The sequence below is a fragment of the Netta rufina genome (genome assembly GCF_964035555.1).
Source record: "Netta rufina genome assembly, chromosome: 11".
Lineage (NCBI taxonomy): Eukaryota > Metazoa > Chordata > Aves > Anseriformes > Anatidae > Netta > Netta rufina.
Window position 1 is genome coordinate 19,132,213 of NC_140134.1, and position 17,525 is coordinate 19,149,737.

Genomic DNA, 17,525 nt, shown 5'->3' on the forward strand with positions numbered 1-17,525 from the left:
TGGTGTTCAGTGTGCTGGAAACAACCCATACGCACCGCATGCAAGAATCCAGATTCCATCTGGTTACAGCAGGGTTTTGTAAAAAATATCTAAAGAGCTAGGCAAAGGATTAGAATAAAGAGGTGCTAATAGGGTGCAGTTGGGACAGGAAAGGAAGCTGTAAAGAATTTAATGGAAAAAGAGGGTCAAGGAACATAAAAAATAAAATAGGAAGAAAAAGAGGCATTTTTTTAAAAGGTGAAAGAGTAACAATAATAAAGAATGAAAGATTCTTTCATTTTTGCCAGTTTCAACAAAACCCTTAAGAAAATTCTGTAGTCTGACGTTTAATTTTAAAACATGTCAGTGTATCCAATCCTTTTTTCCAATCCTGCTTTGTTTTTTTCGGATGCTGGGACGCAGTTGCAGAGCTCTAATCTTCTCCTTGGCCTCATGAAACTACTGTCCCCTGCCCCACATTATTTGGCTCTCCCAAGAGGTGGCAGAAGTTCAAAGGGATGTGTAATTTGCAAAGCACTTTGGAATCATGCTGGAAGAAAGACACTGTTATTAATATCGTACCTTTTTTTCTCCCCAGATCACTTTATATGTAATGTAGGTTATTGTTTTTCATTTTTATTACAATCTCAACAGCAATAACCTCCTCCTCCACTTATACAACATGATCTCACTCCATCCCAAAGAGTTTGCAATCCACAGTACACACAGATCGAGACAGGAAGCAAATGGACAGTGTAGGATAATGAATGTAAGTCACACCGCGCAGCCAAAAGAGCAACAGAGAATGAGTGTCCTATGACCAAGTCTTGTGCTCTGGACATTAGACCTTTCCCTGGAGACAAATTCTGTGTAAGATGATTCCCTTACATTTTGAGTAGAAGTGTAAATCTAGATAATAATACACAAAACAGAGCAGACCTACTACAGAAGGGAAAGCATTATTCTTTCTTCTGCTCAGGTAAAGGGCTGGGTCCGAGTGGAAGCAAGAAAAGACCTTATTGTAACAAGATGCTACCGTAATTTTACTTGAAACCCTAAAACAAATTCAGGGCTTATAAAAAAAGCATTGACATGGTGGAAGAGAATGGTTTCTTTAAGATGTTCTTGGTCAGAGAATATGCTAAGCATGCATTTCTAATATCTGGGTGGGCAAACGCAAGTGGAAATTTAAATTCTACAGAGGCACGGAGAATGTGCTTCTGAAAAATGTTTCCAGTCAAAAGCATGTTAAGTGTGAAAGTGTGGTCTACACGGAGGGAGTGAGGGAGTGTGGTCTGTCAGATCATCAGCAAGGATTTTGTGGCCTTTCTGGGCATTAAGCACATTTGGTGTCTGCTGTCATTGCTCCAACAAAAAATGTACCAATGAGAGTGTCACTGTGCTGGTGCTAATTGCTCCTGAGGAGAAGTGGGCTGAACTGTGGCTATAAATTGCCCGATAACTCCATACAGAAGAAGGGAGTACAACATTGGAACAACATTAAGGGCTGAATCTGAATCCACAAAAGAACACAATCTGCACATGGGAACAGACTGGCTCTTTCTCAGGAGATTTTGTGTGATTCAACCTAACCCACTGTCGCTGCCCTGGAGAGGCAGCAATACCACGAGAAAAATGTGCAACAAGGAGGAGAGTTTGTTCACCAAGAGCTCAGAATCACAGAGATCCCATTGAGAAACAGCACTGCGGGTCTTAAGGCTCTACAAGACTTTGATGTGCAAGGCCTCTCTATGTCGTATTCAGCTGATAGAGACAAAAGCCTCTCACTTCCTCCCAACCTTTGTAAGCTGCTTTTCTTCAGCTGTGCCACCTGAACCCCGCCGTATCACCTCGACTCACTCCAGTCTCTTCCCAAGGTCTTTACAAAAGGTCTAAAAGAAATACTTGATGCTAGGGCAGAAACACAAGCAGATGCTCCTTGTTTCTGCCTTTCAGAGAAAATGACATGACAGAAATGCCAGCATCACTGAATCCTCATTTAGGAAACTTCCTCTTGCAAATGACATTGTTTCCTTGAAGCCATTGAGACTTCGGCTCTCCTTACAGACCTAGAAGCACACAGGCTATCTCATTACACCTTTCAGAACTGCTGAAAGCAGCATGGCCACAACATCGTACAGCTGTAATAGACACCGCAGACACAAAACGAAATCTGAAAAATACTATCCTTATTGATGGATTACCTGACACTACACTTCCCTGCTTCAGGGCACTTTAATCAGAGCACAAGTCCAATTAGAAGGAAATGTGCTGCTTCTCATTTCCCCTACTGTTTCTGCCAGCAGGATGAGTTTTGTAGGTACTTCTCCCTGGCTTCTATGACTGTACAAGATGTGACAGCTATCAAGTTGCTTTGAACTGGCTTTTGTAGATATTCCTGAGCTTTATCCTAAACTTGTTTTCTAACTGCTATCAAAAGCATACTAAAAATTGCTTCAGACCACGAGTGAACATTTTTGCTAGCAAACAAACAGAACACATTAATTTGCTTTTCTGTGTTTTGTCACTTTGGACAGAAACTCTATTTTTTATACAATGCAGGACAAAATTAAGTCAGCTAAAAGTGCTTGCCAAAAGAAAAGCTTTTTATTATTTTTAGAACTTACAACTATTAAAGCTTTAATTACTCCTACTGATGCAGAAAACCATTCTTACTGAGGAAAGCATCTAAAATGTGTTTCATTGTCATTTCTTGACTTTAGCAAGATTCAGGTATGTTTCCAAAACTATGAAGGTGTTGGTAGATGCTGAACAAACTTCACACAAACAAAAGACACTCCTTGCCTGCAGACTCCCACTCTAAACTACTCTGCTCGTACAGATCAGGCATGCAACACAGCAGACAAGCTATAGAAGCTTAAAGGCTGTGGGCTGTTCAGGAGGTTATTTGTAGCACTGTGTGCTACAAAAATTAATCAGACCCTACTCTGTGATGGTTTAAAAAAAAAAAAAAAAGGTTGGATAAGCATTCACTGCAATCTTGTCTAGCTTTATACTTTGAGTTGCTCTGTCTCCCAGGAGGCAGCCAAAAGGAAAAGAAAAAAACATCCTCAGACAATGCATGCAGGCAGCTCACATGGAATCTGGACTTACTGGTCACAGATTAAATGGACTCTGAGGTAATGAAAATCTGATCTGCTCAAAAAAAGGAAATGAATATTACAGCTGGTTACTGTGGCTAACAATGCATCCCGATGCTTTTAGACATTTTCACCATGTTCACCAGATGGAGACTTTGGAAATGGGTGATTTGTGAAGGAAGAGGATATTGGTTTTTATATTTTAACTCCTTACCGTGACTGGCAGGGGTGTGTGTTACATTTCCTGACCTGGGGCTCGGGGCGATTCACTCGCTGGCAGTCACTGTCATTCACCAGTGTCATGGTCTTGTTAATAATTCGAGTACAGGACACAATTGTTTTCCGTTCGCCTGTAAGAAAAGTAAAAAAACTATGCTGAAAAACAGGAAACTAGTCGCTAAGAACAAAAATTTGTAAACTTATTAACTAGGTCTCCCTACTATCTTTACAAGATGCAATTTACACAGCCCTACAAACACTGTAAGCAATCTTATTTCCACTTGTCTTACCTTTGTACTGTTCTGTTTTTGTGCTTTTCTTTTCTTCTTCAGAAAAGCTACAAATCTCTCCCCAGTAACTGTAAAATTGACTGCTCCACAAGAACAACACATTGGGCTTTCTCCTTCTAGCACTTAATGGGAAAACAATCTTGAAAACAATTTGCTTTCATTTCTGGTTCCTCCTTCACATGTTACAGTGCCCTGTAATCACCCAGGACAGATGCTCCAGCTATGTAAACTGGAGACACAACCACCCACCCCTCGGTGACTGATAATGACAGGACAGCTGCCTCTTGCTGCTCCCAGTACAGGAGGAGTCAGGTTGAAAAGGAGTAATGAGGCTTCAAGAGTGATAAACTGGGTTTGTCTGTATTTCACAAAGTGGTGAAATTAAGTCACCAAAATAAAATATTTCTGATCTTCCTCTCCCTCCATTTATGCTGCTTAAAAAACCTTGCTAGTAAGAGACATCTCAGGAGTAGTCAACTTTTCCCGAACAAACTAATTTTTGTGTATCAGATATTTCCTTGAGACAGCAGAACTGTGGCCCTCCGGAATCAGCTCTCCTCTGTGTGCCAGAAGAAAAGCGGTGTCATGAGGCAGCACGACAGTAACCAGATGTGACAAAGAAAATGCCATTCCTGCACCATATGACTTCGCCTTGCTGGTAATTGTTTTGTTTTCTCTGCTCCTCTTCTTGTAACCCTCAGCTCGCAACAGATTGACTCTGTTCATGATTTACAGCAGATAATTCAAAATAACTCAAATTCTGTTAATACAGGATTTGTACAAGTCTGTATGGAGGTTATTGATGGCTAAATTGATTGATGCAGTTCAGGATCAAACCGCACAAAGGGAAGAGGCCCTTCCCAGGTTGGATAAGTAGTAAAAGCCTCTGACAACCAAAGCATATGAAATCAATTGCCATTCAAGCTACTACTGGTGGAAGTCCTGTTGCCAGGTACTGACAGAATTCAGGGATGTGGCAGGCTTGTTACACAGTTCAGAAAAGCCACAAACAAATTTACTACTCTTTCAGGTGAGGGCTTAATGGCTCTAACAAATTGTTTTAAAAGGTGAGTAAAAGTGTCCATTTTAAGATTTTTTTTTACAGAAAAAAATCCATGATTTCAGTATACTGAGGGCAGTGAACCTTCAAACAAGAAGATGAGCACTCTTTTCCTGTGTTATAAAATATGATAAATAACCAGGTAAACTTGTGAAGAAAAACTGGCCAGAAGGCATGGAAATGATCCATGTTCCTCAAGGAAAACCCTACTTCTTCCAGCACCGAAAATTCAACCGACAGTGGCTGACAAACCGGCCTCTGGCTTCAAAGGCATCAAATCCCCCCGAGGGTTTCAACAAATCTGTTTCAGGGATCATCTGAAAAGTGTGATTTGCAATGTGCTAATGTACTCCCAGAAAGTCCACCCCACATTAAGAGGGTCTGATGCAATCCTCCAGGAGTTGTCACAGCAGCACTGCTCCCATTTCATCCCCGGGGAAGGAAATGTCTTTCAGCGAACATGTCTGAACACCTGTGGAAACTCTACTCCAAGAATGTGACGGAGGTTTGAGATATGAGGCTGCACGCAGCGCCTTGAGCCATCCGCGGAGCACTAAGCCAGGTGCAGTCCCAGCCTAGAGTAACAAGCCGACAAAGCAGTGTCCCTGCCAAAACGCTGGGTGAAAATTAACTGTGGGGATGCAGATGATAGCTGGGAGAGCTGGTGAGAACGAGCTCTCGTCTGAGTTCATTATGGCAACATACATCACCAGGGCCAGCTTCCTTCATGTTCTGGCGACACCGCCTTCTGCAGGCACCTCTAACGGCTGGTGTCTGCAGGCGCTGGACAAGTCCCACCAAGCTTCCAAAAGGCCTCACCTCCTCCACACTGCACGCTGCACCCTTCCCATCCGCTGTGCGTCCAGATGTACAAAGAATCCTGTTGCTTTTCTGGCTCGCTTCTGTTTTCAGCAGTATAGTTTACAGGAATGGTGTATTCATAATGAATTCCATAATTCTGGTCATGAAATAACAGCACCTGGTTGAGCAGGAAAAGAAAGACTGTTAAGACATACTGTGAACTGGGAAAGCTAACAGAATGCAGAGACAGTAATGCTAGAAATGCTGTTTCAGGTCCATATTTCCAAAATATAAGTACTTCATGACAGGCAACCAAATCTTTATCTAGGAACCTGAAATTACAGTAGTGTTGGCAATCCAGGGCCTCTGTGAGAGCACTCACAGCTCATGATTTGTGAGTATTTGAAATAATCAAGGAGATATCTAAGCCTGGAATCTGGTACATGACTATTACTGTTGTGTAAGTCTCAAATGTGATCAGCAAGCCAGTATCTAAAGAGAAATAGTAACACAACAGGAAGCATTAAATCACCAGTTTTCAAGTAACAACTATTTTAATGAGTGTCTACAGTTAAAAATAACATCTCTCATCATACCTGTCCTACTTTTGTTTTCCAGAAAGCAGGTTGTTTCCAAGTCTCATACACAGACCCAGGCTTCTGGATGGGGAACTTAGTAGAGAATGGGGAAATCTACAGATCATGGTCCTGGGCAGCCTGCTCTATGCTACCCTGCTTGAGAACGGCAGGTGAACAAAATAACCTCCAGATATCTCTCAGCCTTCAACTGTTCTGACTTTGATTCTGTGAGCTGCAGCATTTACTGTTGCATTTGAGTTGAGCTGCAGCAGTCCAGTTTGAAGGCAGAAGCATTTATTAATGCATCTGAAGGCACAATGTGACCCTTCTCAAAGCAAAACAAAGCAATGAAAGCAAAAAATTCACATGCTTCCTGGAAAATGTGGCACTCAAAGTGAGGGTGACTATTCCTGCTGAAAGCTGTAGGAGCAGGATTTTGTCATCTCAGAAGCCTGAGGATGGCAAGGTGGAGCTGTATCATCCAGCATGTGTATTTCCATAGCCCTGCACATTGCTGGAAGGAGGTGAAACCCGCTTTTGACAGCAAACTGATTGCTTCCCATGGAGTTACATGTGATGCCTTTAGTGTTATTATTCTGGAATTTACTGACCACTAAAAAACGCTGAGGAACAGAGAAAAATGCTTAACTGTTCACCACAGGCAAATGACAGTTCTGGTCCTGTTCTCATTTACATGTCGGGTTTCATTTGGCTCTCAATTCTACTGGCTTAAGACAGAAGTGACTAGAAGACACCCAATACAGTATCAGGCCCATGGATTATCACTCTAATACAAAAATCAAAGAATTACTACTGTAATGCTGATGCAGTGGTGTTATACTTATTATCCCATAATCTCAGTAGCATTAGACTGGTGAATTCTGCTGGCTCTTGGCACCTACTGGAACAGGAGCAGCACCCTAGCTAAGATATTTTAAGTAGGGGCTGTCAAAATGAAGCAAGCAGCTGCACAATCAAAAAAAAAGCAAACTTACAAATGCTATTTTATCTCAACAATCATTGCTTCCCATTAAGATTGGCAGAAATCACTCCTACTTTACCAATGATTTCACTAAAGCTGTCGTATGCTCGTTTAACCAAAAATCCCCCAGCATATGTGCTAAAATAAAGTGTCCAGCTTGTAGCCACCGACGTCCTGGAGGTCTATGGGGCAACACAAACTCAGCACCTGGGAGTTGCTCTCCATGGCGCAGATTTCAGGCAGAAAAACATCTTTCAGAAGATGTTGGAAACAAAGGTATGATTTTGCTTCAGCTACAGAGGGAGCCTTCCTACCAGAACTGAATGCCAAAGTTGCAACTAGTTAGCCATCATTACAAAGATGGATCTATATACTTTTCTTCACAATTAGAAATACCAGGCATTCAGCAGCAGAGAGCTCAAGTACTGCTCTGGCAGTTTAAGTGCACGGGATACAGGCAGCTTGTTCTACAGAATCGATCAATCAGTCTTGTCTAAAGCATCTTTATGCTTTGGGAGTGTCTGGTTGTCCTCTGTTGCCAAAAGGAGGTCTAGCACAGGCCTAGTTACACAAACATTAATTTCTCCAAGAAATATACTTACAGCAACGCACTTGGAGAAATGCCCCAAGTATTAAAAACCAGCCCCTAAAAAGAAATCCTTATTATCTCAATATGGGAGCAAGACTAGTGAATCTAAAGGCCCATATGAAACCAATTTCATGCAATTTCGTAGCCACATATAATTGGTGTGTGTGTGTATGTGTGTATAATTGGTTTCAAATGCAGGTCACAATGGATTGACTGAAGCTTCTGGCTCTTTGTCAGTCCAGTGTATTCCACCACTGTTTGAACAACAGTTTTCTATTTAGAGGTAACTGGTAACCATCCTGCCATTCTTGCGCTGAAAGAATGAAACCCACTACCCTTTATCAAGGAAAAAGATTAATATCTGATCTGGAGAAAAGACTTCACGCGTGCTTTGTTTATGACTGGCAATGATTTTCAGCCACGTGTTTTTTTTTTTAATGGACTGGTAACTTTTACTTTCCTCTTTTTTAATCATTTCAGGAAGATTTTTCTCTTATCTGCTGAAAAAGTCTGTACCTGAATCTGATACTCGTGGGGAACCTTGTAATCACTATGTTATTTACTTGTTATTAACTATGTTTCCTGTGTTATTTTCTTACTTCTTAGTGAAGGAGAAATAGAATTTCTTTAAAATCAGAGTTCTACTCATGCTGAAGTTTGCAAAATGCTGGTACCAGATTTCACTGCAATAAGCCTCAACCCAGCAATGCTCTGGGAAGTTCCTAGAGCTGGCAAAGGAATCCTGCACAGCATCTTCACAAGGTTAGGAAGATCTTGCAAGTACAAGATATTTTGTCAATGTCCTGGTGTCAGAAGGGAAGATTTGCATTAAGGCCAAACTCAAGGAGATGTTGATTTTTCTTGATGATGAGCATAGCTCCTTTATACAGGGCAGACCCTGCATTACGTGGTCAGGAGAAGGCTGATGTGCCCAAACCCAACTCACTGACTGTTTCAGAAGTAAACTGAACCCAGCATTACCCTGGTCTGTATATGAGCCTGGTACACTCACCCATCTGTCTGATAAGACAAAACACCTCATCTTCCTTGCATTTTGACACAGGAAAGGCACTAACAAAGTGGATTTTTTTGTTTTGTTTTGTTTTTTGTTTGTTTTGTAAGTGTGAAAAGTTCAAGCAACTTCTGAGCTTTTCAGACTGAGCTGTCAGATGTTTTACAGTGAATGTCAATGAGAAAAAAAAATAAGATGAAGAAAGGGAGAGATTTCTGATACTTAGCAGTGCTTTAAGTTAGTCTTCATTGAACAAACACAACAAAAAGTCACAAGGAAAAGAAACTGCACGCAGAAAAATGTAATTGAATAAAAAAGTCATAGTAAACAATGCAAATGTTAAAATACTCTATGTTTGTATGTAAATCTCTCTATAGAAATCTTGAAGCTTTACACAAAGTTTCAACTAGTTAACACATTTGTGAGACAGCCATTAATAGATTATCTTATAGGTAGAAACATTCAGGTTACCACTGACATTAAGGGACTGGCCCATCACCCCATCACCCAAATTAACAGAAGGACTATGCTGAACATTAGCAAAACCTTCAAGAACAGCTTAAAACACATAAAACTTAAAAAAAAAAGAAAAAGAAAAAGAAAACAAGGAACATTTCTGTATGCAATGAAGCCACTACAGAGAGTCAAATTCACATGTATCATCTCTACATACAAAATGTTCATTTTTTTTTTCTATTAGAGCAACAATGTGTTTAAATACAGAGTATGTTTTGGCATAAGCTAAGAAGGAATTTTGGCAAAATTTCTATTCATGTATGTGAGCAGATATGTCCATGAAGGAAAGAAGGCTCCTGGAAACCTATGGACTCTAGCACAAACCTGTCATATTATCTGTGGCACATTACAGGAATGTCCTGTAATGGAAATGGTTTTACTGGGACACTGCATGTTCCCCAAGTTATTTTTAAGTAGTGAGGTGGTTATCTCCAGCCCTTCCAATGCTGCAAAAGAATTCAAGGAGAAGCAACACTGCATACCTGTAAGAAACTCTAGTGAGGAAGCAATCAAAATTTAACTTTCATCTAGAATATAAACCCTTTAGGTTGCATCACTTAAGAAACACAAACAAAGGATATAAAGTTACCATCAAGTGCAGTGGTATTTTAGTTGGTCCTTTGGCAGAGATTTTCTCCCACAGACCCCTTCGCACGTACCGGACAGTAGTGCCTGCGATCTGAAACTCACCAGGAAGCTCAATTTTCCAGTCGCTGTTAATGGATCTCTTACTGGAATCTTTTAAAGCTGGAAAGAATCAAATATCGTGGAATGAAATGAAAGCAAATATGTAATTACAAATAGGCTACTGACTACACTGACTGAAGACTGAACTTCTTTCTCAGCCCACTTGAAGTGCAAGATGCAGCAGGCTTGTAACAGACACAAGTTTAGAAGATAAATTAAGTATAATTTTAGCTGACTTATCTAGAGGTTACTAACTTGTGCATATCCTGTATTTCAGTTGCTGAAGGAATTTCTAATTACATTACCATTACCATTAAGTAAAAATAATATCGTATAAACTGGTATTGCTAAGGTTTTACTACCTAAAATTATTAGGTTCCGCTTTTCAAAGAAGCAAAGTTCTCCGGCTTCAAAACTTTGAACGTTCTCTGTGTCATTCCTCTGCCAGAGAATTTAAAGGGAGGGGGAAAAAAAAGCATGCAGCAGCAGTTTACAAATGAAAAGGAAGGAAAGGTAACTACCCACTGTCCTTGGAAAAAAAGGACTACTAATTCAGGACTAAATGGTAGAAATCTTCCAGAGTTTGATCTATTTCAGGAGCATGCCTGAAAAACACGTGGATTTATGGCATGTTGTTGAATTCAGTTCCATACATACAGTTCTTTGCAAAGGAAAGTTTGTGCAAGTAAAATGCTTTTCTTTGATTTTCAGTGAAGAAAGATTTGATCTGTGTTTAAGCTAAGACTAAAATACTACAGCACTGTGCTGACAAGCAAAAACCATAAAGCAGTGACTGACTAGGAGAAGTGCGAACCCTATTAGCCCATTTTGCTTATCCAAGCTAAGTGGAATACAGATTGGGAACACAAAGCATAATTAGAAAACAATTAGTTAGAGCCATAATTCTTCCTGGAATAGCCCAATTATTATTAGTCAAAGGTTTACGGAGTAAACTTACACAGGTTTTTGTAAAAGGAACATGTCTGGTATATCAAAAATTACCACTTAAATCACTTCTAGGATTCTTCTCAAATCTAACTATTTAGATGTTAATCTTAGAAAAACAGATGGTACCATAAACATGGACACATACACCAAATTGGTAGACATGATATAAGGATCTAACAACACAGAGTAGCTGCTAGAGGACAACCTGAAGCGAATTCTGGTAAAACACTTACATAGACACTGTTACACTCTTGAAGCCATTAAAACCAGTACCTGGGGCGAAACAGGATGAGAGCACCAGTGGCTGTAAACAGAAGCCTGGTTTGCAAGGCAAGATCTGTCTATTTTAATGTAAAGTGTCTATATGACTGAAGTCTGGCAGCAGCTGAGTTTGATGATTCCCATTCAGACAGTACATAATGAAACCTATTCAAATATTCAAGCATTAGCAAAAAACTCATAGATCATTTCTCTCTAAACTCTCCTTCCAAATGGAGCAAGACAACTCTCTGCTTTTTTTTTTTTTTTTTTTACTTTCCAAGCAGAATGAATTTCTGAAATTATATTTTCCTAAACTTGCCTTGAGAAAAAAACAAACAATCCATGAAATCTTTATGTTGATACACCTATTTTTAAGTGCATATCTTTAAGTGCAAAATCTAACTTCTGCTGAGTTTGTGTGTCCTCCATAACGCAAACATTGAACAGTTACAAAGGCAAGTCAAGTTACAAGGCAGACTGGTCAGTGAACTTGGCAGATCAGTGTAATAACCCCTTTGCTCAAGCCTAGAAGGCAGAATATTCCAACCTGCAACAACTGCCTAAAAGCGTAATTTAATGCGCCGCTTAGGTTGCTCTTAATTACTCCAGAGACTTTTTTTTTTCAGTTAAAAAGCTGGAGAGTCGTTACAAAGCTCCAGCGTCAGAAATAAAACAAGCTGATAGTCAGGATATTGCCTGATGCCTTCTTTGCTCTCAAAACAGAATGCAGAAACAAGTGATATACTGTCTGTGCCTGCGTGTGATGGAAAGCAGGACACAAAGAAAAAATATCAGCAGGCAACGCAGAGCCTGACACAGGCACTTTGCTTTCAGAGTTCGTGAGCTGGAGCCGCATGCATCATGTCAGCTGCTGCAAGACCACATCCGTCCCGTCTGATGCACATCCTCTGTGCATCAGTAAGGGCAAAAAGAAAGCCATATTACAGAAGGAATCCCTGTAAGATGATTATTGACAGGGAAAGATACTTGGAGAATTGCGTCCTTTCTTCCAGGAGAACTTACTGCATCAGCAACACTGCTGTTCTTCAAATACTGAAAAGCAACTCTAAGGGCACCTGATTTCTGTGACTTAGTGCAAGGTCATCTCAGGATTTCTGTGTTTTCTACAGTACGATGGAAACACAGTTATTCAGACGTCTGGGTGATGCATTCAGGGAAGAGAAAATTGGCAGACCCTGTTTTAAGAGAGTGAAAGTCCCAGGCCCCGCTGTGGAGATCCACGTCCTATGGTCGAGTCTGCCGTGACATCAGACAGCAGAGGCTGTTTTGCAGTTACTGGGCTCCCTTAGTTCAAGGTTAACTGTGTCTCTTGGCTAAGCCTTCAACACGATGTTTTCTCAACCTCCAGCATTTCAAGCCTATTCTCTTCCAGTAAAAAATATAACCCTGGCTTGCACTTCACTCAGTGTGTTGCAAGAAGGTAAGAGGAGATGATTTAAGGCCTTTTCAAGTCAATAGGAAAAGCTCCCATTGTCATCCCTTTGGATCAAGTCCCCAAAGCCAGCAAATCCTTCCAGCTGTGTGTAGGCTACACGTAATTCCCTAAAATGCTTAGGAGACCAGGAGCTGGACTTGTCAACTGCACAACACACCTGACTTTTCTGTTCGGTCTGATTTCCTATGGGGAGTGTTTGTTGCAATACTGGACTACTCTACGTGGACCTTCTTTTTATTCTGGCTGGCCTTGTCTAGCACCATTTAAATAGCTACCACGGTGAAGGCCCCCTCAAGACCTGAAGGGTCAGCTCACCCCTTCCTCAAATGACATTTCAGAGGATGGAAATCCCTGTTAGTTTTCCCTTTAGCGGATTTCCTGAACAAGCTTTTATTTGGCTCAACAGGACAAGTTGAGCCTCCGTATCCTACAGAGGTTACTAAAGGCAACAGACGACTCCTGAAGTGATTTCAGAGCAGGGCACCATCTCACCTTCTTTCTGCCACTCCACATACAGGGGACAAACATGTTCTGAGGCACCTCAACACCATTATCTATGCTGTTAAAATAATCCCTGTCATACTTTATCGCCAGGTCAACCTGCATTCTCCTGATCAACGCCTAGGATAGGTCAGGCCATTGCGGGGTCCCTTCCCAACAAGCAGCACCCGGGCAGCCCCCTGCCTGGGTGCTGACAACTGGCCTCAGTGCCCAGCTATGTTTTGGGGCTCATTTAATTTAAAGACTGAAAATTTTACGAAGTGCCCTGTGCAAACTTCAGACAATTCCGAAGCAGGATTGTTTTCCTCTGCCAAAGCTGAGTGGCTTCCACGCTGCTCAAAGGCTTGAGGAGCCACGAACATGACTAATCAAAGCTGGGAATGAGATAAAACTATCTCCACAGCAGCACTGCTGACTAGCAAAAATCTCATGGCCCATGCTCACAAGAGCGTTTGAGAGCTTGAATGACTAAAACTATGCTTTGGATCCAGCTCATCATCAAAGGATGATGGCTTGCTGGTAAAAAACAAAATGTTTAATCTTTGTGGATCTCTCTTCTGGGAAAGGTTTGATTTTGATTGCCGCAGGCACTGTTCCCTAAGTAACAGAGCAGGAGAGTCTGGAAACAGCCCCACAGGGGCTCACTGAGGATTGCAGGAGTTCCACTGGAGATTCAGCAGAGGATCTGAGCCAAAGTGCTTTCACCACAGCTTCTCTTCACTCGGTGCAAGTGCCCCAAGCTGGCTGCAGCTCTCCTGGGTCCCTACGCTTCAACCAGGGCAGCAAAGCACAGCTCTTTCCCTTCTCCCCACTGTGGGTGCATTTAGGCAGTAGCAAGCATCCACACTCTTACATCTCTGAGCTGATTCCTGGCTCGAAGCTGTACAGTAGAAGAACATTAAGGAAAAGGAACCCTAGCAACAACCCGTAACTCCTTTTCTTGTTGGCTCGAAGACAGGAACTGACCAATCTGTTTCTAAACCTGGCACCTTGTCAGATCTTTATTTCCACCTTGGGTCCCTCCAGCTTGCTTCCCAGCCTGTGGACACAAACTGCCGAGGCATTTCCTGTTCAAGGTGGTTTTTAAGCATTGCAGCCAGCCAAGCCAGCCAGCGTGGGTTGCCTGTAGGTGGAGGGAAATTCTTCAGGCACTGCTCCCAGCACATGGAATAATGATTCCAAATTATGCTGGGCTCAAATCCAAAACACTGTACCTGGTTCTGAGTGGAAATAGGACCTGATTGGGCTCAGCTTTGATGGTGTAACTGAAAAAGAAAATCCTTCCACACTCAGATCTGGATTTACAATGCATTATGAGGCCTAACGGAGTGACCAGAATTTAGTTTCCTTGGTCAACTTTTTTATCCAGTTGGAACACTCCTGCTGCTACTCGATAACTGAGGTTAGCAAGACACTGGGCATCTTTTCCTTATGCCCAGTGCTCCTGGAAAGAACTTTTTGATCTAAAATCTGTAGAATTTTTTTCTGTCTTTATGGGACACATACAAGGGCCAAGTCCTGCTCTCAAATGTCCGTAAGTTCCAATGTTCACCACCTAATGGAGAAATACCTGCTTAAGTCAAGGTTAAGTGGTCACAACAAAGGGCTAGCTCCACATAGGAATCTCACTGTTGCAGCTATCTGCCAAAGCCCAAACCCCTGACAAATAACCTGTGGAAATCCCACCAAGACAAACAAAAAGGTTGGCTCCCAGCAGACAGAGTATTTGCAAAGCCCAAGGAAACACTGGCTCTCATTGTTCCACTGGTGCTTTGCTATGTCAAACATCTTACGTGTAGGCGTAATCCCCTCCCAGCAAGCTGGCTGCAGCACTAGCAGAAATAGTACCAGCAGGGACACATGCTTCTTACCAAGAAGTGGTACAACTGGCAACGTTTTTGCCAAGGATCCCAGCCCAAGCTTTGCTACTGCCTCAATGCATAGCCATGAACACGTTTTGACACCTCAGCTTCCCCTTCTGCACAATGGGAGGGCAGCAAGCTTTGTGATCCTCTCAGAGTTTCTACCACAGGCCTGATATATCCCTGGACGCAATCCCATCTTCCAGTGCTTTTCTACCCTGAAACCTCACAGTGTCTCCACTCTGAGAAGCTCACTTTGAGAGAACCAGAACATACACAAGTGAAAACAGTACCTAATACTTTCCAGGCTAAGCATCAGCTGGAACATGTATCTGTTCCGACCACTGCTATGAGAACGTCAGGCTGTGGAAGGGCTGAAACACTGTGATACATCCCGCACCTCAGAATGCAGGATCAGGTCTTGAGAACAGCACCAAGAGAAAACCTGCTGCTGCAGGCAACAGGGCAGGCAACATCATGGTCAGATCCTTAAGGGACATCAGCTCCCCTGTGCTGCCTTTGTTCCAGTCTGAGCTTGGAGCCTTCCTGTTGGTATCTCTGTCAATCCTTCCTTTAAATGCACGGCTCTTTTCCACTCCCTTCCTAAGTGTGGGCAGCTACGTTCAACCCAGCGCCAAATGTTGTTCAGAAATCCTTCTGTCTACATAAACATGTTCTTTGGTCCTTTCCAGTTGCACAAGGGCCTTGTAAGTGTCATGTACTATCACATCAAGCAAGTATCATGAAATCAAGCCACAAAAGTAGAGAGATCGAAACAATAACAAAATCAACAGCCACTCTGTGAAAACAACAAACCTGTCACTTACAAGACATTTAGAGAAGCATTACTTTGACAGAGAACAGAGTTGAGTTTTGAATGAAAAGATTTTTTGTTCTGTCTTTTTACCCAGAAAACTGTGAGCAGGTTTGTCCTCAACCACTCTGATCCGTCGGGCACCTGCAGGGATCACAGCTGCTTCGATGTAACCTGTGGCAACAGAAGGGCAGATGGATGAGAACAACCCACGGGCAGACAGAGGCATCAATCATTCAGTATCTCACCATGAAAAAATCAACTCCTGCCCAGATATCTGTGATGTGAAATCCAGTTTCTGATAGATACTCCTGTCATCTCCTCTTAAAAAGATCCCTGCTCCTGGCTGCGATCTCTGTGTGAAAGGACTCACCTCCACAGAACATTTGGATGATGCCTAAGCAGAACAGGAGGAATTAGTGGGACATGTGGGAAAAATAACTTTGTTTTCACTTGCACATTAGCTTTATATAAATGTTCCGGAGGATATAATAGTTAACAGCCTCTTTGCATTGGGCTGCTAAACCAAATTCCACAGCTCAGATTTAATGTAACAACAGAGCTGAAACTTTGTCAGAGACTGACCACCTCCAAGTGCTGCCAGCAGAAACAAGACGTGCCAAATGAGACCATCCAAGCATCTGACAAAGTAGGGAAGTTTTTAAAGCACCCCATCAGATTTTTATGGAATTCTCTTGGTCTTTATTTTTCTGAAACTCTGTTGGCCTCTTCATGCTTCCTTCGACAACCAGCAATATGATGTAATTACCGTACTATTCACTAACAGAATAACAGTAAGAATAATAAGGAGCTACAAGGAAACGTAGCGTGTTTTCCCCCACCACAGAGCCATGTGGAGTTACGTACTTGTTCCATGGGGTGAAACTGCTGCCTTTAAACTAAAAAGCTGAGGAGCATTAGGGCCCGTTTCAAAGGCCTGGGAGTCAGGGAAAGTTTTTCCACTGGCTTCATTGGACTCTGAATCAGCCCCCTGTAAATGACACTAATCTCATCACAACCATGATTTGATTCTTTCTAATTGGCCACCCAGTTTACTTTGCGGTGTGTTACTTGGCACATCTTATGGATTATTGCTCTCCTGTTTCTTTTACATGTTAAGTAGCTTATTCTGTATGTTCCCTCATTCCCCTTCTCTCCCCTCATTTTTGTCTTCATAAAGGGCCGTGTGAAGCTCTTCTCTGTCAGCTCTGCCTTTACGGAAATCAAGGGCAAGCTACAGCAATAGCTTGGAGAACTGCTAGAGCAAGGAGCAGAGGCTCCTCTAGCATTCAGCAAGATTTCGGGAACTGTTTTAGGGACAAGTGCAGCTGAATGGCCATGCTTCTGCTACACTGATAAGAAAAGCCTTAAAGAAGGATGCTGACAACCCAATGCATCTCAGGACTAAGTGACTCTCTTGCCACCATGACATGGAGTGAGTCGGATGAGGATTTTGGGTCTCAGACTGTGGGTTTGTTTCAGGCTGTCTGAACAAGCAGTGTCCAGCCTCTTTGGTGTTATATCAATGAGGCCTGATTGCTTGGGTTTTATGAGGGTCACTGGGTGGACAGCTGATTTGGGCTAGACACAGTCCCTCTTTCCCTGATCACTGCATCTGAATCACACTTACTGTTTGACCTTTCAGTTCATTTCATTTATTTCTGCATGTTTTCTTCCTTACTTCTCTCGGTGTATCTCAGAAATAGTCACTTAGCCTTGCAGGTAAAACAGAAAGAGGGACAGCAGAACTGCAAACCATGTCTGGGTACTCTTAAATGCAATACAAAAATCTGTTATCAAATCAAATCAAACTGATGTTGGATTTTACTCTAGATGCTGCCAGGAGTTGTCTTTTTCATCAGCTGAGAT

The 17,525-nt window shown here is 42.0% G+C and overlaps 1 protein-coding gene across 5 annotated transcripts in view; it reads right to left on the bottom strand.

Moving 5' to 3' along the window:
* Nucleotides 1-17,525, bottom strand: part of ADAMTS17 (ADAM metallopeptidase with thrombospondin type 1 motif 17) — a 172,973-nt gene that overhangs the window by 35,833 nt on the left and 119,615 nt on the right. For 4 of the 5 annotated variants that reach the window (XM_084293408.1, XM_084293407.1, XM_084293409.1 and 1 more), the window contains 4 exons: nucleotides 15,750-15,830; nucleotides 9,717-9,874; nucleotides 5,469-5,628; nucleotides 3,295-3,430 (listed from right to left, as the gene is read on the bottom strand). In XM_084293408.1, the coding sequence (XP_084149534.1) occupies nucleotides 3,295-3,430; nucleotides 5,469-5,628; nucleotides 9,717-9,874; nucleotides 15,750-15,830 (535 nt within the window). The remainder of the gene's footprint in view (nucleotides 1-3,294; nucleotides 3,431-5,468; nucleotides 5,629-9,716; nucleotides 9,875-15,749; nucleotides 15,831-17,525) is intronic. The other variant, XM_084293411.1, reaches the window with a different exon arrangement.